Raw genomic sequence first — 22,506 nt, 5'->3', positions numbered from 1 at the left:
CCTTCGAATTCGACCCATTTCTGCCTCTGCCTTTTGCCATCTGCGACTCTGCCTTGCTTTTTCTACTCCATTTTTTGCCTTCTGCGACTCTGCCTCTGCCTTGCCTTCTGCGACGCCGCCACGCCGCCATCACCTCGCCGCCGTCACCTCAGCGCCATCAGCCCAGCCCCAGCGCCGTCAGTAAGATCCCAAAGGTTAGGGTTTCTGAAATTAGGGATTTATTTTCTGGGGAAGGGGTCAATAGTTCTCTGGGGTTAATGGGGATTTAGTTTTCTAGCGAGGATCTTAAAGAAAAGTCCTCTGTAATAGTTTATAGTTCTCTGGGGCCGATGTTTTCTGGGGAAGGCCGAAGCAAAATAGAAAACAGGGGACAGACAGAGAGAGAGACAGAGAGAGAGAGGAAGAAGCAGAATAGAAAACAGGGAATAGAAAACAGGGACAGAGCCCACGGTTTTATGTCTGTGGCTGCCAAACTGTTTTAAATTTATAGTCTTATACTCTTATAAGTTATACCATAAACTTAATGTTTTGCCGGCTGCCATAAATTGTGTTCATGTGCACTGCCAATCTGCCATAAATTGTGTTCATGTGGAATTGTGCACTGCCATAAATTGTGTTCATGTGCACTAAAGGGTTAATTGTTAATAAATTAATTAAAGGATTAATTTATAAATTAATTAATAAATTGTTAGAAATTTATTCATTGTTAGAAATTAATTAAGGGTTAATTGTTAGAAATTGTTAGAAATTGGCACTAAAGGATTAATTTATAAATTAATTAATAAATTGTTAGAAATTGTTGGAAATTGTTGGTATTGGTATATAAATTAATTAATAAATTGTTGGTTCATTAATTGTATGCATGCATCTATTGTTTATTGTTTAGGGTATTGAAGAATATGGCTTCTTCTTCTAAGAAAGATTTTGCTTGGCAATGGACAAAAGATTTGGATCCCGTCACTAAGCACTTCTATTGTGTTTTTTGTAACCACAAATGCACGGGTTCAATTTCTAGATTCAAACATCACTTGGGTGGTGTAAGTTCGGGAGGAATGATAAGTTGTAAAAAAGTCCCACCCAATGTGAAGGAAGAATGTTTTGCTAATGTTATGGGAACTAAAGAAAAGAGGAAAGCTAGTCATGAGTTGTGTCGTGGTGGTGAAGAAGAAAGTGCAAGTGTCGATATGGGCACAACAAGGACAACATATCTAAGTAGTGGGAGTGGGAGTGCGAGTGCCACACATTCACAACAAATCGGTTCTTTTCTACCACCTAGGTCAAGGGGACCACTTGATAGGTATGTTACATCGGAAGCTCGTCAAACCACGTTGAATACACCTTTCAAAAAAGAGGAAAGAAGACAAGCATCCCGAGCATTGGCCCGATGGTTCTACACTAGTGCCATTCCATTCAATGCGGCAAACAATGAATATTATGTTAATGCAATGAAATTGGTGTCCAATTTTGGTCCCGGCTTTGATGCTCCTACAAGCCATGAATATAGAACTTGGATGCTCAAAGAAGAAGTTAATGATGTACAAAGTATGATGAAAGAACATCAAAAGGCTTGGAAGAGATATGGATGCACTATTATGTCGGATGGATGGTCGGATGGCAAAAGTAGATGTTTAATCAACTTTCTTGTCAATAGCCCTCAAGGTACTTGGTTCTTGAAATCGGTTGATGCATCGGCCTCTATTAAGAATGGAGATTTGTTGTATGGCTATTTGGATGACGTTATTCAAGAAATTGGGGAGGAGAATGTGGTTCAAGTTATATCTGACAATGCTTCGAACTACAAGAATGCCGGGGCAAAACTTATGGAGAGGAAAGAGAAGGTGTGGTGGACTCCATGTGCGGCTCATTGCATTGATTTGATGCTAGAAGATATTTCTAAGATGGCATGGTTTGATGACACACTCAAACGTGCTAGGTGTATTTCAAAGTATCTATATGGGCATCAATGGGTACTAGCTTTGATGAGAAAGTACACTAACAATTCGGAAATTCTTCGTCCGGCGGTCACTAGGTTTGCCACTTCTTTCCTTACACTACAAAGCTTACAAAAGCAAAAGGAAAATCTTGTTGCTTTGTTTACCTCTCAAGAATGGTCGGAAAGTACCTATGCAAAATCCCGTGAAGCAAAGTTGGCTAAGCATCATGTGTTATATGATCGTGAGTTTTGGGGTCGAGTTTCCTTTTGCATTAAGGGCGTTCTTCCTCTTGTTTGTGTTTTGAGAGAGGTTGATTCGGAGGAGAGACCCCCCATGGGTTTTATATATGAGTTGATGGATGCCGCAAAAGAGAAAATTGCAAGCAAGATAGATCGTAGATGGGACGATCAACTTCATCAACCACTACATGCGGCGGGCTATTACTTAAACCCACAATTTCGATATGAGGATAATTTCTCAGATACTGATGAAGTGCGAAATGGGTTGTTTGCTTGCATGGATAGGATGCTTGGGAAAGGGAAAGAACGTGAAGAGGCCGATGTTCAATTGGATTTATTTACTAATAAGCGTGGTCCATTTGCGGATTCTATGGCTATGCAAACTAGGAAAAAGCGAACACCAAGTAAGATTTAATTAGTTAATTGTTAATATCTTTTTATCATTAACCTTTAAATTACTTACCTTATTAATATTGTTTTTTTAGCGGCTTGGTGGGAGCGCTTTGGGCATAAAACACCCGAGTTAACGAAATTTGCTATCCGAGTTCTAAGCCTTACTTGTAGTGCATCGGGATGTGAGAGGAATTGGAGCACATTTTCAATGGTAAGTAAATATATTATTAGTATCTTAAGTGTCATTTTTGCTTAAAATGTTTAGACTTGAATAATAGAATTGATTTATTTGTAGATTCATACAAAACGAAGGAATAGGCTTGAACACAAAAGGCTTAATGCTTTAGCCTATGTCAAGTACAATTTGGCTTTACAACAAAGAAGTAAGAAAAGGATGGAGAAGTATGATCCTATTGTTGTGGAAGAAATTGCCTCCGATGATGAATGGATAACAGAGATAGAAGATCCCGTTCTTCCCGAAGATCCTACATGGCTTGAGGATGAGTTATTGTATAATGTTGAGGCCGTAAGGAATGTGCCAACCCCGGTTTATGAAGGTGGCTCATACATTCGAGAGCCTAGAGAGTCTTCTCCTCCTCCTCCTCCTCCTCCTCCTCCTCGTGAGCCTACTCCTCCTCCTCGTGAGCCTACTCCTCCTCCTTCTCCTCGTGAGCCTACTCAACCTCGGGGTCCTATTACATACAAAAGAAAACAGGGTAATGAAGAATCCTCAAGTAGAACTAGAAGAAATGTGGAATATGATTCGGAAGATTCTTTTGATGAAATGATGAGATACCCGACAAGTTCATCTAGAGTTGGCAATGAAGAGGATGATGTTGCCTTTTATTTAGATGAAGAGGATTTAGATGAATGATTTATATCTTTGTTTGTATTTTGATTTATATGAAGATGATTTGGATGAATGATTGTTTTCTTTGTTTGTATTACCTTTTGAATGATGAATTTGGGTGGTATTACCTTTGAATGATGAATTTAAATGATATTATCTTTTGAATGACTATGAATTTGAATGAAAAATTGAGAATGGATGTTTATTTTACATAGTATTATTTTTTATACAATTATATGTATAATATATAAAACATATATATAAAAAAAAATTAAATCCTGTAAGGCTTCGCCTCACGCCTCACGCCTCACGCCTAGGCTAGGCTTCGCCTCGGACGCCTCGCCCACGCCTCATGCTTTTAATACATTGCCCTCCACCCATGGCTGCTCCACAGGTGCAAAATTGGCTCTTTGATTATGGGGCTAATGCTCATATTACAAATGGCTTGGCACAAGTGGTTGATCCCAGAGAGTACAATGGCAATAATCATGTGACTGATGTAGTTGGAGGCACAGGTTTGGTTATTTCTAAAATTGGTCAATCTTGTATTCGTACTCACACAAATACCTTTAATCTTTCCAATACTTTATACTGTCCGAATGCCTCAACCAATGTTATCTTTATAAATCATTTTACCATTGATAACAACTGCTCACTAACCTTATATCCCCATTCTTGTCGTGTTCAGGACCTAACTACAGGGAAGATCCTTTTGCAAGGCCGGAGTAAGAAGAGCTTCTATCATTTTTCCGGTCTTTCATCCAAACATCAACATGATGTCTTTGCATATTTTGGTGGTCGCGTGTCGGATATAGTGTGGCATTCTAGACTAGGCCATCCATCTAGTTCTATTTTAAAGTCACAAACTTCCATTTTCGCTTTCTAGTTCAATTTCAAAGTTTCCTTTAGAATTAATTCATTCAGATGTATGGACTTCCCCCGTCTTACTCAATTGATGGTTTTAAATATTATGTGGTTTTTATTGATGATTATTCACGTTACTCTTGGATATATCCTTTAAAACTTAAATCCAAAGTGTTTAATATTTTTGTTTCCTTTCAGAAACTCGTTGAAAATATGTTTAGTAGGAAAATAAAATCATTTCAAGCCGATGGAGGTGGAGAATAAATGAGTCACATTTTTAAAAATTATTTAACATCTAATGGCATTCATCGTTGCTTTACATGCCCTCGTCACCCTGAACAAAATGGATTTGCAGAACATAAATGTTGTCATTTGGTTGAAATTGGTCTTACTCTACTTGCTTATGCATCAATACCTATCATGTTTTGGGTAGTGGTTTTTCACACTGTAAATTATTTGATTAATCGCTTGCCCACCAAAGTTTTGCATAATGAATCGCCTTTTAAAAAATTATTCTCCACTCCTCCACAATATGCCTTTTTCAAGGTTTTTGGTTGTGCATGTTTTCCATGTCTTCGACCATATAATCAAAACAAACTTCAGTTTCGGTCTAAAAAATATATTTTTCTAGGTTATTTATTTAAATTAGCAAGGTTATCGTTGTTTTGATCCCTCCACGAGCAAAGTTTTCATGTCTCGCCTTGTTATTTTTTATGAAAAATGTTTTCCCTACAAGGATATGGTTACTACTCCGGCTCTGCATTCCACATCCACAGACATGCTAAACTTTGACACAATCCTGCCACCTCCTAACTCTATCCCATCTCCTACTTCCCTGCACCTAAATCCTACCACTTTACCCCATAACCCTACCCAACTCAACCTCAACCTCAACCTCAACCTCAACCTCTACCCACTCCCCATATCTCGACCAACCATACCCCACCTGCTCATCCTACAAACACACCAATCCAATCCCTACCCACTCCTCATATCCCGGCCCTCCACACATCTAATCCTATAGACTCTCCTCCTATTCCCCATACGACCATCTCTTACCTACTCCTGCGAATAGTGGGACCTCAACCACCATGCCTGTGATGACTATTCTTCCATCTTAATCCATGACTACAAGGGCCAAAGATGGCATTTGAAAACCAAATCCTCGCTATGCTTTACTTGCTGCTATTAATATTTTGGTTGAGCCTTCAGGTTTTACACAGGCTAACAAATGTCCACAGTGGCGTTAAGCAATGGCTGAGGAGTGTTACAACAAACTGGTACATGGACTCTTGTGCCATTTCAACCACATCTCAAACAGGATCAAACGCAAATTCGATGGGTCAATAGAACGATTCAAAGCTCGTCTTGTTGCTAACGGCTTTCACCAACAGGAGGGCATCGACTACGAAGAAACGTTTACTCTTGTAGTTACTCACGCCACCATCAGATTAATTCTCTCTGTTGCTCTACACTATAATTGGTCCATTCGCCAGTTGGACGTTCAGAATGCATTCTTACATGGTTCTCTCTTTGAAGATGTTTATATGCGCCAACCCCAGGGCTTTGTTAATCCACAATTGCCAACTCATGTTTGCAAATTGCAACGTTCTCTTTACTGTCTCAAACAAGCTCCAAGGGCGTGGTTTCAGGGTTTTCCAATTATCTCGAGGAATTCAGGTTTGTTGCCTCTCAAGCTGACTCATCTTTATTCATTTACTTTGATGGCACGACAATTATTTATCTGTTGGTTTACGCTGATGACATTTTGGTTACTGGCAATAGTTGTTCATAGATTACCAAACTCATTGCTCAGCTTGGTTTAATGTTTTCCATGAAAGATCTTGGGCCCCTCCATTATTTTTTGGGTATGGAGGTCACTCGTACAACCTCTAGTTTTCATTTATCTCAAGCAAAATTTCTCAAATGCACAAACATGGCAAATTGCAAACCCATCCACACGCCAGCTTCTCCTGGCCATAGTCTTTTTTTGCACGAAGGGGAACCTATTTCTGATGCCACGGAGTTTCGCAATGTTGATTGGGCCCTTCAATATTTACTCTTCACACGTCCTAACATTGCCTTCTCCGTCAACCAGGTGTGCCAGTTTATGCACTCTCCCACAACAGTACACTAGGCTGCTGTCAAACGCATTTTGCCTTATCTTAAAGGCACTCATGATCATGGTTTGCTCTATCGTCCGAGTTCTCTATCCATCGCTGCTTATGACGTCGCAGACTATGCCGGTGATCCTAACGAAAGTCAGTCCACTGGAGGTTATTGTATCTTTCTAGGTTCTAATTTGATTTCATGGAGCTCGAAGAAGCAACGTGATGTTTCGCTCAAGCACTGAAGCTGAGTATCATCAACTAGCATATATTGCCACCACTTTGTCCTGGTTTCGAAACTTGTTTCATGGTCTTCATCTTTTTTTGACACCACCTCAATTATAGTGTGATAATATAAGTGCTCTTGCCATGGCTTCCAATCCTGTCTACCAAGCACAAATGCGACATGTTGAAGTTGATTATCATTATGTTCGTGAAAAGGTTACTAGAAAATAAATCATTGTGGGCTATGTTGCTTCTCCTGATCAGGTGGTTGACTTTCTCACAAAGGGTTTGTCTACCACTCGGTTTAGTTTCCTTATTTCCAAGCTTCCCGTTCTCAATCGTCCGCTCAGCTTGCGGGGGCGTGATAAACAATAAGTTTCCAATCTGTATCCTCAAGGTTGTTTGCTGTGATTCCTTCACTGAAGTTGCCGCTGCTGAGAGTTGTGATTTCTCTTCAACTCTTCATCTGATATACTCTCCTGTATTATCTCCTATTTTTGGGGATTTATAGAATTGTTATTTGTATCAAGTACATTTTGACACACTCCTCTTTTAGTCATCTACATTTCAAACGAATATTTTACATTTTTTTTTTTTTTGGCACTCATAAGCGGTGTTCGTGAGGCTAACTAAGGTTGTTAATCACCAATCTTTTTGTAAAGATAACAATTGAGTAAGGACTTGCAACGCTTATGAGTAAATAATAGTGAAACTTTCATAATCCCATAACATGCTCTTGATAACAAATGAAAATAGTAAATAAACAATTTTCATGTAAAAAAAAAATTAAACAAAAAAACACTTCAAGATCATCACTAGCACAGCTCCAACGCTATCGAGGCATCTTTCCGAAAAATTACCTCTGTAAATGATGTGTTCATGAAGGGAACACTGGACAAAGAATTTTACCACTGCACTCTTGTTTGCATGAAAAATCAAAAGAGAAATTTTATTCAGACTCAAAATTTCTCTTTCTAGACTTAACTTATAATTCTTTTACTTGAAAATCTATGTTTTATCCCACATACAAAATGGGTTTAGAAAAAAAAAAAAAAAAACAAAAAAGAAGCCTAGAAAGGAGTGGGGATCCTCAAATCACATTCATTTATCATACATCGTGCGGTCAGAAATCATTGTAAATTTTTTTATTTAAAATTGAATATAAACAGTACCTGACGAAAACTAGCCGCACAATGTACGATGACAGGATGTAATTGGAGAATCCCCGGGATCCTCTCTCCAAAATTACCTCCAACATCCAACCCTACCTCTCCAAACCCAAAACACCCAATGTTACCCCCTCACCAACCACCCAGCCACGCCACTTGCACCTCCCATACCACCCACAATCAAAGACCCAAATCTCATCGTAGTGTTTTATAGAAGCAATACTTCAAGACCATAATGATATATCAATTAAGAGATATCATCTAATTAAGCCAATTCATTTAATCTCAGTTATTAAAAATCAGTTCAATGATTATGTGTGCATAATCATAGTTCTTCATTCTTCCCTTCCACAAAAATTTATCTTTTTTGTGATAAAAATCAATTTCAAGTTGGAACTCAATGGGTTTAAATCATTCAATTGGAATGACAAAGGGTTTCGGCGGTCGAGGATTGGAGAGAGGTGTCTTCTTGCCATCGATTGAAGTGCAATGTAAGAGTTAGAAAACAACAACAGTATAAACGTGGGTAATAGTTCCAAGCAGTTATGTTAAAAGACTGTCTGAACGTTTTTTATTAGCAGCAAAAATATATTTGTTACACCTGGGGCAACAGACCATTTTTTGAAGATTCACGCATAAGATTGTCAATCGAAACACAAATTTTACCTGCCAGATCTTTGAGGTTCATCAATGAACAATCCTCTTTTGACACCCTTGTTAGCCGGAACTGCCTGGCCTTGTTGATTCTGTGGTTGCAAAGCCGTATAAGGGACGGGGGTCGCTGCATCAGTAACTTGTTTCCTAGCAGTGGCAGCAGGCATGCACGATTCAACTGGCCCAATTTTTGGCTCTAATGGCGGCTAACCTTGAAGTAATCCATAAACAACAAAATTGGTCTTCCAGAAGTCATTGTTTTGATTTCTAAAAGAAACCTGAAATGTTTATGTCTCATTGACCAATTTTTAGCTGTGCAGCGCAAAAGAATTATCGTGGCCTCCATCTATGACCAGAGAGTGGCAAGACACACCCAGCAGTTTTTTTAGCATGTCTTCCAATCATCCAGAAGTTCAGCTGATTTGTGCTATCTTCCACAATAAGATAGACTTTGAACCTAAGGAAGAGGAATATATCAAGTGTTTAGTTCTATATATCGTGCAGCAAACAGTGTATTCATTGTGAAACGTCATAAACGACGTAAAATAAATGTAAAAGGAAATTTCCATGGATCAGGTAATGTTTTTAGGAAACCATGCTCAACGCACTCACACGTTTCGGATATCTTCTTCACAGCTTTGTGGCAAGATGTGTAGGACTTGTAACACCACCACTTTATTAAATCGTAACCAACAATCATCGCTCGGCATGCAAAAGTTGTGGCCTATTATGAAATTGTAGACATGCAAATTTCGGTAAAAATAAATGTTCACCAACGCATTAATTTCGACATGCGAGGGCTTATGTGACATGTATCATGTGCCTCACAAATTGTACACATGACATGTGACTCATCAAAACCAGATGAGTTATCAAGTGAACAAGTGGTGACGTTTGGCCAAAAAAGAATTAAAGTATTATCTTTATTAATTCTTTAATTAGTTTTAATTTATATCAAACAATTTAATTGATTTAAATTAATTAATGGAGTCAAATCACGAACCAAGACACAAATCAAGTCTTGGTTTTTTTCGTAGGCCCTTTGAGAGTTTCTAAATAGGAGGCTTCAACACAAAGAAAATGGGGCCAGAGATCATTCTCACACCTACGCGCTAAAGCTCTAAAGCCTCTTCAAACTCCCAAATTCTCAAACTCTCAGGCACTCAAATGACTCACAAAACTCTATGTGTTCTTCATTGTTCTTGAGAAGGATCATCAAGCACCACTACATGTGCCGATTCTTCCATCGTCGCAACCCAAAACCTTGAGGCGTTCATTCATTGGAGATCAAGTCATCGTGACCCTCGGATCACCAACACACATCTACACAGCTTTGGAGATCGAATTAGAGGAAACTTTGTAAACAGAGATTGTAAACATACATTCAAATTAATACAAATCATTTATTTTGTACATGTCTTCTTATTTCATTTGTCACAATATTTTCATGTTTACAAATTTGGCATGCCCAGTAGGACAATCTCTGCCTCTCATCTCTTTCTCCGTTCAACTTCACACATCGTCGAAACCTATGGCTTCAAAGAAGGAACAAGCTGGTCTTGTAACCAAGGGAAGGAACGTCAGCACTTCCGTTGCAAGTAAAGAATCTGTTGGCATCACGACACGAAGCAAGGAAAAGATGGTGGCCATGCTTCATGCCACTTCCAAGTTAGTGCTGCTAAGGGAGCAAAAGGAGTGTCAAAGGCATGAGCACGTCATCAGCCTAGCCTCGCTCATGGCACCGAAGTATGCTTCTGCAACACGTGAAAGGACTTCCCAAAGCGATAAGTGACATTCTTAACCTTCAAAGAATTCAGACGCGAACTCAAGCACGGGGTTGTACCATGGATCACCAACTATTAACCATCGCCGGGAGACTTGTTCGTCATGTTGTGACTCATCTTCAATCCAAGCGATGGCTTCAATGAAGCCTCAAGTTGCACCCGTGCATGTAGACAAGAACATGACTTTTTTCACAACGAAGCGCGACTTGGCTGACACCATCTAGCAAGGCAAGATGAATACAACTCAGCACACCACTCCAGTGATGATTCTACCAAAATCACATGAAGGTCATCGTGAGAATCAACTAGCTATTAGCTTCGTCACCTGAAGCGGGTCAAAGGTTACTGCTACCATTGCACATTCGTCTAAGTCACGTGAAGTTCATCAAATGCACAAGTTGATCATCTCCTCTACTTCACAAGGGGCAAAGAAGCTCGTCTCTCAAAGCGATGAAAGATGCTCGCCAAAGTCGAAGAATTCAGCTAAATAATCACCATTGCATATATCTAGCGTTGGCTTAAAAGCGCGCCTATGCCTAGATTCCATGCAAGTGATGATGGTAGGAGTTACTTTAGCTGATGAACAACTGGTTCAAATGGCTCAAGCAATTGAGATGCTGACAAAGACATTAAGGAGAAAGACATACATATAGCGTCGGTTATGAGCAAGTTAGAAGAAAGGCATGACGGGGAGTCGAGCAAAGGTGCACCTTATCTGGAGAATGAGGTGCATCAAGAATTCACCTCTGAAGGAAATAAGCAATCAAAGACTAATTTTGCTTTAGTGGCGTCTTTGTCAATCCAACAACTCCAAAACATAATCGCCACACTACCAAAGCACAATATGGAGGTTCTTCCTGAAATGTCCAAATCGTACACGAAGAAGCTTGATAATCTCCGAATGTTGACTGTGTACCAATCTCCCAAATTCTTGCAATTCAATGGAAAAGGCAACCCTAAACAATACGTTGTTCACTTCACCAAGACATGCAATAGCACTGGCACCCATAGTGATTACCTCGCGAAGCAGTTCATCCACTCACTTAAAGGCACTGCATTCGACTGGTACACTGACACACCCTGACCCGGAATGTCTACCTGGACTCCGAATCTAACTGTGCTGGTCGACACCCAGAGGAAGACGAAGCCATAAAGTGTAGTGATGTGGAAAATGTGAATAAATTTAAACCTAAAAGTGCCTAACTATAAGAGTGCGCTTATGAGCGGAAATGAACCCATTTCACACGTGATGACAGAGCATAAGTAAAGTAAAGTAAAGTAGGATGTGAATTATACCATCGAAGGTAATCACCTACACCATGATTCGCCAAGAATCCTCATCGACATGAATGCTCAGCCACTCAATCCTTGAGGGATGAAAAACAAGGTGAGTGGGCCTGAAAATAAAGATTCGTAAAAACCTTTTCGAAAACATAGTAACCCCTCGCCGTAAAACAAGTATAGTTCCCAAAATATACATACTATGTATAGTATGAAAATACTTACCAGAGCTAACAGTATCTCAAGAATGTAATACTTCACAAACTTTCACAAAATAAATACATAACGTCTATAATCATATATTCTCACATAAATAAACGTATCATATCGAGTGCTCATCGACAGATGCTGACACACCAGTTCATGTAGAGATATTCTAACATGAACATGACTAGGTGTAACAATGATATACGCTCTAGTACTACAATCACGTGAGGACTAGTGCTATGCGCAACATATAAAAGCCCTAATTGCCTATAGCAATCTAGGACATGACTAGCACTTACAATAGATCCAAAGTGAGCGTATGGTGCGATGTGCACATACACGTGAAAGACTGGCCCTGGCTCGAGCGAGTATTAACACTGGTGGAGCAAACAATGAGCAGATAACATAAATATAGTCATGCCATAGTGATTCGATAATTCTAGTCAATATAATATTATCCATAACCGTAATTCTAATCACTATAATATTATCCATAACCGTAATTCTAATTGAGGCATCCCGTAAGATTTATAATGATTTCCTAATTCTCATCGTTACGTCATTTCCTATAAATGTAAATTTAATTACAGCAATCACATACAAAATTCATTACTAGATGTATATATGGAAACTAAATAAATATATCAAGGAAAATACCCACTCACAGATATTTGCAAGGTTGCAGCCGTTCGAACTAGGATGGCCAAAGTCTTCGATAGTAATCGCACCAAAGCATAATATTAGGACCCATTAGTAAAAATTCACTAAGATTATTAAATTTGGGGAAACAGAATAAGGATTTGGAATCAGGGCGTCGAAATACGCTAAGGAGGGTCCTCAGTAAATTTTCAATGAAAAAGTCAACGGTCAACCTAAAAAGTCAACCGAGACGCTTCGGTGGTCAACCACGTTAGAACTTTAGAATTTCACTAAATGCATGTCAAAAATGGACTCGAGATGTCGAAATTAGCCTAGGAGGGTTTCCAAGAAAATTTCAAAAAAATCAACAAAAGTCAACTAATGGTCAACAGTTAACTTTAATGGAATACTCCATTCTTAGATGAAATATTCTGTTAAAGTTCACTGGAAGGTTTACAGAATATTCCCTCTAAATCATAAGTTGATTTGGGCCGGATTTGGGCTTGGGCTGGATCCCAGGTTCGGAACCGGATCACAGTTAATTTTATTTTTTTATTTTTGGAAACCGACCAGTGGTTTCTAGGAAGGAGAAAGCCAGAAGTTCACCTGTTCCAATCGACTTTGCAACTCAACCAACACCAGCAACCTAATATACCAAATTCAAGCTTAAAAGATGAGGAATCGAAGTATACCATTACAACTTTCGGTCGTGGTCGGAGTAGGCTGGAAAAACACTTGCAACTTTCCCGGGTTCGCTGGAAAATATGGAGAAATTTCCCCCATGCCGTTTCAGTGCCAAAACCCCCACCAAAAATCTTAGAAAAGCTAGAAATACAAACCAAGAACACGATCCATTAAGTTTTGGGTTATTTTCGAGACTCACCATCGTCGGAAAATTAACCCACCAAAACTGGGCTCAAGTGTACAGTTCGATATCGGAGCTTCATTTGTTATCTTCTGATTTAAATCTAGGAGAGGGACAAGGCGTGCAGGTTAGTGGTGGTGATCTCGGCCTCACGGCTGATAAATGTTGCGGAGTGAGGAACGACTCCGAAGGAGAAAGTGAGGGAAAGGGAGAACTGGGAGAGTTAAAGAGAGTTAACAGAGATGGATAGAGAGTTATGGTGATGGTATGGTGAAGCTCGCCAAAGCGGCGAGGTGTATTAGCCAATTTTTGCAAAGGGAGAGAGCTGGAAAAGATGAAAAGGAGAGGTGTTGGAGGAGATAGTGAGAAGAGAGAGAGAAAGTGTTTCCTGAAAATGGGGAAAAGAAGGGGAGACACGCGGTGAGGGAGAGGAGTGAGGTGTGGGCCCCACATGGTACACGCCCTTTACGAACTTAAATCCATAAAATCTCCATCGTAGGATTTCGCTTGCGCTTACACGTTTGTATCGCCGAGTACTTCGAGAATACGGTAAAATAGTAGCTTGTACACGTCACAAAATGATGGTCAACGAAAGTCAACAGTTTCATCCCTAGGGAATTTTCGTCAAATCACTCTTTTAAAATTTATAAAATCATAAAATTAGAGACTGGTTATCACAATCTACCCACCTTAAAAAACTTTCATCCCCGAAATTTGAAATCACTTGCTATACATAAAATACTCAAAGATAGAAAGAAATATATATAAAGAAGAAATCAAGTTAGAGTGGTTGCATAAAAGAGAATGCCATTCCGTCGCAATTAGAGTGCAATGATTCCTCTTTCGTGCCCCCAAACTCATACTTTCCTTCTTATTTAGTACAATACTATAATATACTTTTTATAAAAACATAAAGTCGAAAATATTTATATATGTATAATAACATCACGTCAAAATAAATATATATAATAACATAAAGTTAAAATAATTGTACTATAATTAAAACTGAACATAGAATATTTTTCACCTACGCACTCATTGCATCACATACTCCAAAGATAAATGTGTAGTATGCTTGGGTCAAGCCCAAACAATAAATAATAACTAAAATGCTAACGTAAAATGACCTATTTGTCCACTTGTTTAACGAATCCAACAAATGAGTTATCAATATTATGGTCTGCAACCCGTCATACTACAATGCATTGTTGTCTCGATAAGCAAGTAATAAATTCCCGAGGGTGCAATATTACCATCACTGCTTTAAAACTCCCCGCCTAGCGCCGCCTAGGCGCTAAATTATTGGACACCGCCCCGATTAATGCCTAGGCGTTTGAAAATTTACAAAGGGTACCTAGACCTGCTGAGGCGCCCGCCTAGACCTCCTAGGCACCCGCCCAGCCCGCCGAAACCCGCCTACACACCTGCCTAGGTTGCGACTCACTTAGACAGAAAATAGATAACTTTCATTTTGCATTATTTTTTTTAATAAATTGTAAGAGACTTGTTGAATACTTAAATGAACACACATTATATGCTTGTTCCCCATGTTTTCATTATGTTTCAATACTTCATAATATATATTTCATTCTATTTTGTAATTTATGATGTAATTATATATATTTTAAGTATAAACAGACACTTATTGTGACATCCCACATCGCCCAAGGGAGTGATCCTTAAATGTATATTCCCATCCCTACCTAGCACGAGGCCTTTAGGGAGCTCACTGGCTTCGGGTTCCGTAGGAACTCCGAAGTTAAGCGAGAAGGGGGCTAGAGCAATCCCATGATGGGTGACCCACTGGGAAGTTGCTCGTGAGTTCCCAAAAACAAAACCGTGAGGGAATGGTAAGCCCAAAGCGGATAATATTGTGCTACGGTGGTGGAGCGGGCCCGGGAAATGATCCGCCCCGGGCCTAGATGTGACACTTATTTATATGAAATATAACAGATTTACTTAAATCTGCCTAGTCCACCTAGGTGCCCGCCTAAGCCCCGCCTAAGTGCCTAGACACTAGGCCCCAACCTGCCGCCCGACTAGCACCTAGCATATTTTAGAAACTTGATTACCATCACGCCTCCCATTGGGAAATACGCATACATCGTCAGATTAATGCATCGCGCTCACGCACTACACTCTTAAGTGGCATCGCCAATAGCGCGTAATTTTGCTACATCACAATCTTGATCATTCAAATACCTGTTTGCAATACTCACCTATCAATTATGTATTATGCATAGAATTTCTATACCACGTCTCAAATGGTGCCATACCCAAAAACAGAAATGTAACCGCAGTTATATACAACTCTAACAAAGATAATTGTCTATCATAACTGGCTATTGTAAAACATACAAAAGCAATATGTTCTCTAAGGTTCGGATAGTTCATTCAGACTGGGCGTTAGTCTGAGGGTGAAATGTGGTATGTGACAATACTTAATACACATGGCCTCCAAGAAGGCTTCCCAATACTTGGAAGTAAAGCACGCATCATGGTGAGATATAATAATGACAAAGATACCGTATAGCCAAACAATGTAGTTCACAACGCCATAGTGAGTAGATTCATATTGAATTTCTCTCGAATTTAGTGAAAAATTATGTTGAGAAGGTTAAAAGAACACTCAAGAATTTGAAGGTTAAAACAAGTCCATCAAATCTAAAACACAATGTAATTGGATTAAATGTATTACATCTATCTACAACGGTGGCTTCTAGAATATTCAATCACCAACAGTAAAGATTCGTTCAATAGAGTATTTGTTAGGTGATTGATGAATTCATCTTCACAACTAAAATTTCAATGTCTGAGATATTCTCCTGAACAGTTTACCTGCCTCAGAGATAATATGAAATGCAATAGAGTAAACATGTACCCACGGTTGACTGAAATGCTTTCCAGCATAAGCAGGTGAACAGGGAATCATAGTTAGAGTAGATGTTGATCGAAAAGTCAGAATATCTAAATTATTTAAGAATGAAGAATTTTGCCAAGTGGTCTAAAAAGTAGTCTATTTGGACCAACAAAAAATGAGCTGACTTGTCAAGTCGGTCGAAAATCACCGAAATATCATTGTAATCTCCATAGGTACAAGATATCTCGGACCGCGAGTTTATGGTGATATTTCCCTATCTCCATTTGGATACAAGAAGTGATTATAACCACTCGAACGATTTCTTGATGATTTGTAAGTAACGTCAAATCGATACTCGTGAACTCCGACTGGAATGGGATAGGAAATGCTAGAACTGTTCAAGGGTAGATATGTCTTTTGGTGTGGGAACAATAATTATGTTTACACAACCGGGGTGATACACCATGGTGCAATCGTATGTGTTGATTTGGTTTTCCTATCCCCATAATTTGAGCCTTAGCTCATTTCGAATGAAGAGTTTTTTGGAAAGTTTGTGTGGTTGGTAAAGATTTTGGACACGTTTCTTAATAGAGAAATGTCATTTGGTTTTCAAGTAAAGATGGTAATTGTTGACTCTAAGTCATGAATAAGATTTTTCATTTCGTACGGTTCCCACCGTTGAAACATAAGTGATACTCCGTCATGCTGCATTTACCCAGCCAAAACATCCAAAAAAAACGTCATCATGGATTTTGAAAAGATTAATGTCATCGAAAGATGTAAAACAAAGGTGAGGTGAGACAACACATCGGTTGTCAAAAACTTTATTCATATCCAACATCCCAAACTAAACTAACTTTCCTTGATCGTAAGTGAGGAAAACACTATAGCCGAAAAATCGCCAACCAATTATCGATAAAATTGACAAGACCAAAGATATCTCGAATTTCAAAACACTTTGTGAGGATTTCAACTTTCTTCCGCTACAACCTTTTGGGAAAAAGAAGAGAATATCGTCTAATGAGATCACGTCTCCCGAGAAAAGTACCAATGTAATCAAAGTTAACAGTTGAGCAATTTGGTATAAAGCTAACTGTCGATGTTTAGAAAATTTGCTCTCACTGCTAGGATAGGTGAGAAAGTCATCGATAAGACCACTACGAATTCGACAAGCTACGAAAGAAAACTCGAGTTCCAAAAGTTGGTCGAGTAGACAAACCAATTCAAAGTAGGGGTTAACGGTTTTTAATCGTCACCTGACTGAGTTGTTAAAATCTAGGTACGATTCTAAGGTTCAGTCTTCACTTTCGCGGATAAGTTTGAGGTTCTCTAGATAAAGTGTTTAGTTGGGTAAATTCATAATCGGTAAGCTTTAGTAACTAAATTCTCTCAATGATGTAGGACTTGTTCAAAAAGATGCAAGAAAAACTGGTGTAGTACAAGAAAGTGGATTGATGGTGTACTTCACTTCACCGTTTGGTGATATTCTAGGTAAAATTTTGAGAAATGACACTAGAGATATACGTCCTCGAAATGTACCATACTACCTTATTTCATTACGCCATATGCTAATAGGTCTTTATTGCTTTCTCGATACTCAATTTGTTCTTATAGCGGAAATTCAACTCATGCTTTAATTCTAATATTTGCTTGTGCAAGTGATCAGAATGATGGTTGGTCGAAGAGGTTTTGGTTATCTAAGTGGAAAATATGGTTAAAACAACTACAAGCTTATTGATCAACAACAAAGTTTACTCCTAAGTTTCCAAGATTTAGTTTCATTAGCTCAAGTAGTCACTGTTTAATCAATTTATCAGTCGTGCTGCTAATTAACGCATATATGATACTTTTGATATTTTTGATATTGTTTATTACCTTGAAACTGTGAACCAGTGTTTTGGCATAAGGGTATCACTCCTAGATACTAGCATGTGTCCGGTCTCAGAAATCATACCACCTGAATATTGGTTGATAGTTCCTAGATATCGGATAATATCGTCAATTAGTAGCGCCACCGTAGGCTGATTACAAGTTGGAGCTCACTCAGGTGGATGGCTTCAGACGATTGGTAAGGAACTAGTCTGGTGAGGTGGTTTCATTAATTTTAGGGAAAATACTTGCTACATGGGAATTTCTACTAACTGTAGGTATAACGACTTGTACTCACATGCCCATGCTCATCAAAATGATAAGTACAGCATTGAAAGAAATTCTGGGAACTAGTGTTGGTTTGGAGTGCCCTAAGGCCAGAAAACAAATTTGCTAAAAACTTACTTTAGAGGGGACTTAAAACGGAAATCAATCTTCCCCCTGAAGATCTGGAATTGTCACTACGTTTGAATAATTAGTATTTTTGGGGACCAAAATGGTTGTCCCCTATATGTTCTTCTGTCGAGTGCTACCACTTTATCACCAAACTGTCGCTTAAGACATTTCTGGAATCTCGACGAAAGTGAACTTCGTAAGAATTTTGATAGATGGTATAGTAACGGATACTGCCACAGAATCAAAACTATTTCTGGTTTCCTATCTCGAGGGGTTGATAATGGCAATTGGATAATAGTAATGGGATCGGTTGATAATTCTACAATGGTACACAACTACCGACATATTAGCCTTGCTTCAGGGTCGCAAACTCATCCCCAAATCGGGACTTTCCTTGGTAGGGAATTTCTTTGTTTAAGGTCTAGAGGTTGTCGCCAAAATGTTCTTCTAGAAGGTCAATACGTTGTCTAAAATGTCCAAAATTTAGGAAAAGTTGACACATTTTTCATATTTGACAAGGTGGCAAGATTCAAGAATTAGGTTCAAGAAGCAAGAATGCTTACATCATGCGTGTGATAAACATAGTACTGCCCAAACTTATGCTTTGATACCAATGACACACCCCGAGCAAGAATGTTCACCTGGACTTCGAATCGAGCTGTGCTGGCCGACACTCGGAGGGTGACGAAGCCATAAAGTGTAATGATGTGGGAAATGTGAATAAATTTAAACCGAAAAGTGCCTAACTATAAGAGTGCACTTGTGAGCGGAAATGAACCAATTTCACATATGATGATAGAGTATAAGTAAAATATAGTAAAGTAGGATAAGTAATATACCATCGAAGGTAATCACCTACACCAAGATTTACCAAGAATCCTCGTCAACACGAATGTTTAGCCACTAAAACTTGGAGAGGCGACAAACAAGGGTGAGTGGGCCTGAAAATAAAGCTTTGTAAAAACCTTTTCAAAAACATAGTAACTCCTCGTTGTAAAACAAGTATATTTTCCAAAATATACATGCTACGTACAGTATGAAAATACTTACCAGATGCAGCAGTATCTTAAGAATGCAATACTTCATAAACTTTCATAAAATAAATACATGACGTCTGTAATCATATATTCTCACATAAATAAACATATTATATCGAGTGCTCATCGACAAATGTTGACACACAAGTTCATGCAAAGATATTCTGACATGAACAGGACTAGGTGTAACATTGATATACGCTCTAGTACTACAATCATGTGAAGACTGGCGCTATGCGCAGCACATACGAGTCCTAATTGCCTATAGTAATCTAGGACATGATTGGCACCTACAATGGATCCATATTGAATGTACGGTGCGATGTGCACATACACATGAAAGACTAGCTTGTCCCGGGCGACTACTAACACCAATGCAGTAAACGATGAGCAGATAACATAAATATAGTCATGCCATAGGGATTCAATAATTCTAGTGAATATAATATTATCCATAACCGTAATTCTAATTGAGGCATCCCGTAAGATTTATAACGATTTCCTAATGGTCATCGTTACGTCATTTCCTATAAATGTAAATTTAATTATGGCGGTCACATAAAAAATTCATTACTAGATGTATATATGGAAACTAAATAAATATATGTATATATCACAGAAAATACCCACTCACAGATACTTGCGAGGTCCCAGCCGTTCGAACTAGGATAATCGGAGTCTTCGTTAGTAATCGCACCTAAGCATAATATTAGGACCGATTAGTAAATGTCCACTAAGATAATTAAATTTGGGGAATCAGAGTGCGTATTTGGAATCAAGGCGTCGAAATACGCTAAGGAGGGTCCCTGGCAAATTTTACAAAAAGTCAATGGAAAAGTCAACAATCAACCTAAAAAGTCAAATGAGGCGCCGCGGTGGACAACTACGTTAAAACTTTAGAATTTCACTAAATGAATGTCAAAAATGGACTCGAAACGTCGAAATTAGCCTATGAGGATTTCCATGAAAATTTCAAAAAAGTCAACTAATGGTCAACAGTTAACTTTAACGGAATATTTCATTCTCAGATGGAATATTCTGTTAAAATTAATTGGAAGGTTAACAGAATATTCCTTCTAAATCATAAGTGGATCTGGGTCGGATCTGGCCCACAAATTTGGATTTTTGTTTTTTTGCTTTTTTGTTTTTTGTTTTTTTTTTTTTTTTAAAATCATCCATTGGTTTCTAAGAAAGCCTAAAGTTCACCGGCTCCGATCGACTCCACAACTCAACCAACACTAGCAACCTAATATACCAAATTCAATCTTAAAGGACAAGGAATCAAAGTATACCATTATAACTCTCGGCCGTGGTCGGTGTAGGACAAAAAAGCACCTACAACTTTCCCGAGTTTGTCGAAAAATATGAAGAAATTTCTCTCGTGCCTTTTCTGTGCCAAAACCCCCAACAAAAACCTTAGAAAAGCTAGAAATACAAACCAAGAACACGATCCATTAAGTTTTGGGTTATTTTCGAGACTCACCATCATCGGAAAATTAACCCACCAAAACTGGGCTCGGGTGTATGACGTAGGTTCGATATTGGAGCTTCGTTTGTGATCTTCTGATTTAAATTAAGGAGAGGGACAAGGCGTGCAAGTTAGTGGTGGCGATCTCGACCTCACGGCTGATAAATGTTGCACAGTGAGGAACGGCTCTGAGAGAGAGAGTGAGGGAGAGGGAAAACCGGGAGAGTTAGAGAAAGTTAATAGAGATGGATAGAGAGTTATAGTGGTGGTATGGCGAAGCTCGCCGTGTCAGTTTCGGCCAATGTTTGCAGAGGGAGAGAGCTGGGAAAGATAAGAGGGAGAGATGTGGGAGGAGATAGTGAGAAGAGAGAGAAAGTGTTTCCTGAAAATGGGGAAAAGAAGGGGAGACACAGGTTGAGGGAAAGGAGTGGGGCGTGGGGCCCCACGTGGTTCACAGCCCAAGGCCAAAAAGACCAAAAATCAAATTATCTCCCATAAACATGAAATTACTAAAATTCCCTGTACGAACATAAATCCGTAAAAACTTCATCGCCTGAATTCGGACCTATGCGTTCGTATCGTCGAGTACTTTGAGAATATGGTAAAATAGTAGCTTGTATACATCATGAAAAGACAGTCAGCGAAAGTTAACGAAAATCACCCGTAAGGCATTTTCTTCAAATCACTCTTATAAAATTTATAAAATCATAAAATTAGGGACAGGTTATCACATACACAAAGAGTTCCTCAACCATTTCCTTAGCACTCGTCGCACAGTCAGCACGATGAAGCTCACCAATACAAAGCAACAAATGGATTAGCGACTGGTCGACCACATTAGCCGTGGGCATACATTAAGCCTCTATTGTAAAGATCATCTCTTCAAGCTATCTTCCGTGGAGATGTGCTTACAAGAAATGCATTAGGGTTTGCAATACATCCTTCAAGGGATTAAACCTCGTACCTTTGAAGAACTGGCCACTCGAGCTTATAACATAGAGCTAAGCATCACAAGTCATGATGAAAGGAAGAATACAGTTGGTGACAAGATGTCATCTTCAAAGAAATCCATCATGGAGTCCATGGCAATAAGTGCTAGTCTATTCAAGTCATTGGTATAAAACAAGAAGGTTGTAAAGAAGGCCGAGTCAAGTCAAGTCCAAGAAAGGCCACAACACACACTAAAAAAAGTGGAAGAGAAGAAGTATCCTTTCCCATCTTAAACGTCACTTCTATGTTATAAGACTTGCTCCAAAAAAAGGTGATCGAGTTACCAAAGTGCAAGCGGCCTGAAGAGAGGATTACCGATAACCTAAGATAGTGCAAGTACCACCACATCATCAGTCATCTAGTGGAAAAGTGCATGCTGAAAGATCTCATCATGAAGCTAGCCCAAAAAGGAATCATCGAGCTAGCTATTGACGATGTGGTGGAGTCAAACCATATTGCCATCACTTTTGGCTTATCTGCCTCAACATCTTCACCTCCATCACTGAGGGCATGCTCCAAAACCATGCCAGTCAAGCTTAGTGAAGTTGAAGGATGAACTCAAGTCACTTCAAAGAAGTCGCACAAGATGCATAAGCCTTGTCTACAAGTTGACCAATCAAAGAGGAGACAAAAAAGCTCTCATTAACCTCCAAAGCGGCAAGGAATGGTTGATG

The 22,506-nt window shown here is 39.0% G+C and overlaps 1 protein-coding gene and 1 long non-coding RNA gene across 2 annotated transcripts; both read left to right on the top strand.

The window, feature by feature from the left end:
- Nucleotides 1–742: 742 nt before the first annotated feature.
- LOC137718306 (uncharacterized) lies at nt 743–3,489 on the top strand. Its single transcript, XM_068457832.2, has 3 exons — nt 743–2,577; nt 2,659–2,777; nt 2,862–3,489. The coding sequence occupies exons 1-3, from the start codon at nt 900–902 to the stop codon at nt 3,438–3,440; spliced, it is 2,376 nt and encodes a 791-aa protein (XP_068313933.2). The 5' UTR covers nt 743–899; the 3' UTR covers nt 3,441–3,489.
- A 1,730-nt stretch (nt 3,490–5,219) lies between these two features.
- Nucleotides 5,220–7,189, top strand: LOC148689499 (uncharacterized). The gene is made up of 2 exons (XR_015958364.1): nt 5,220–5,960; nt 6,379–7,189. It is a non-coding gene; the product is annotated as an uncharacterized LOC148689499 (long non-coding RNA).
- The last annotated feature ends 15,317 nt before the right edge of the window (nt 7,190–22,506 follow it).

Source organism: Pyrus communis, chromosome 17 (genome assembly GCF_041283825.1).
Source record: "Pyrus communis isolate YQ-2024b chromosome 17, ASM4128382v1, whole genome shotgun sequence".
Lineage (NCBI taxonomy): Eukaryota > Viridiplantae > Streptophyta > Magnoliopsida > Rosales > Rosaceae > Pyrus > Pyrus communis.
This window is presented reverse-complemented; position numbering and strand designations above follow the sequence as displayed.

Excerpts from the sequence above, each read along its gene's own strand:
- LOC137718306 (XM_068457832.2), top strand. The coding sequence starts at position 900 with ATGGCTTCTTCTTCTAAGAAAGATTTTGCTTGGCAATGGACAAAAGAT. Across the intron at positions 2,578-2,658 it reads TAGGAAAAAGCGAACACCAA|CGGCTTGGTGGGAGCGCTTT; the intron begins GTAAGATTTAAT and ends TTGTTTTTTTAG. Across the intron at positions 2,778-2,861 it reads ATTGGAGCACATTTTCAATG|ATTCATACAAAACGAAGGAA; the intron begins GTAAGTAAATAT and ends ATTTATTTGTAG.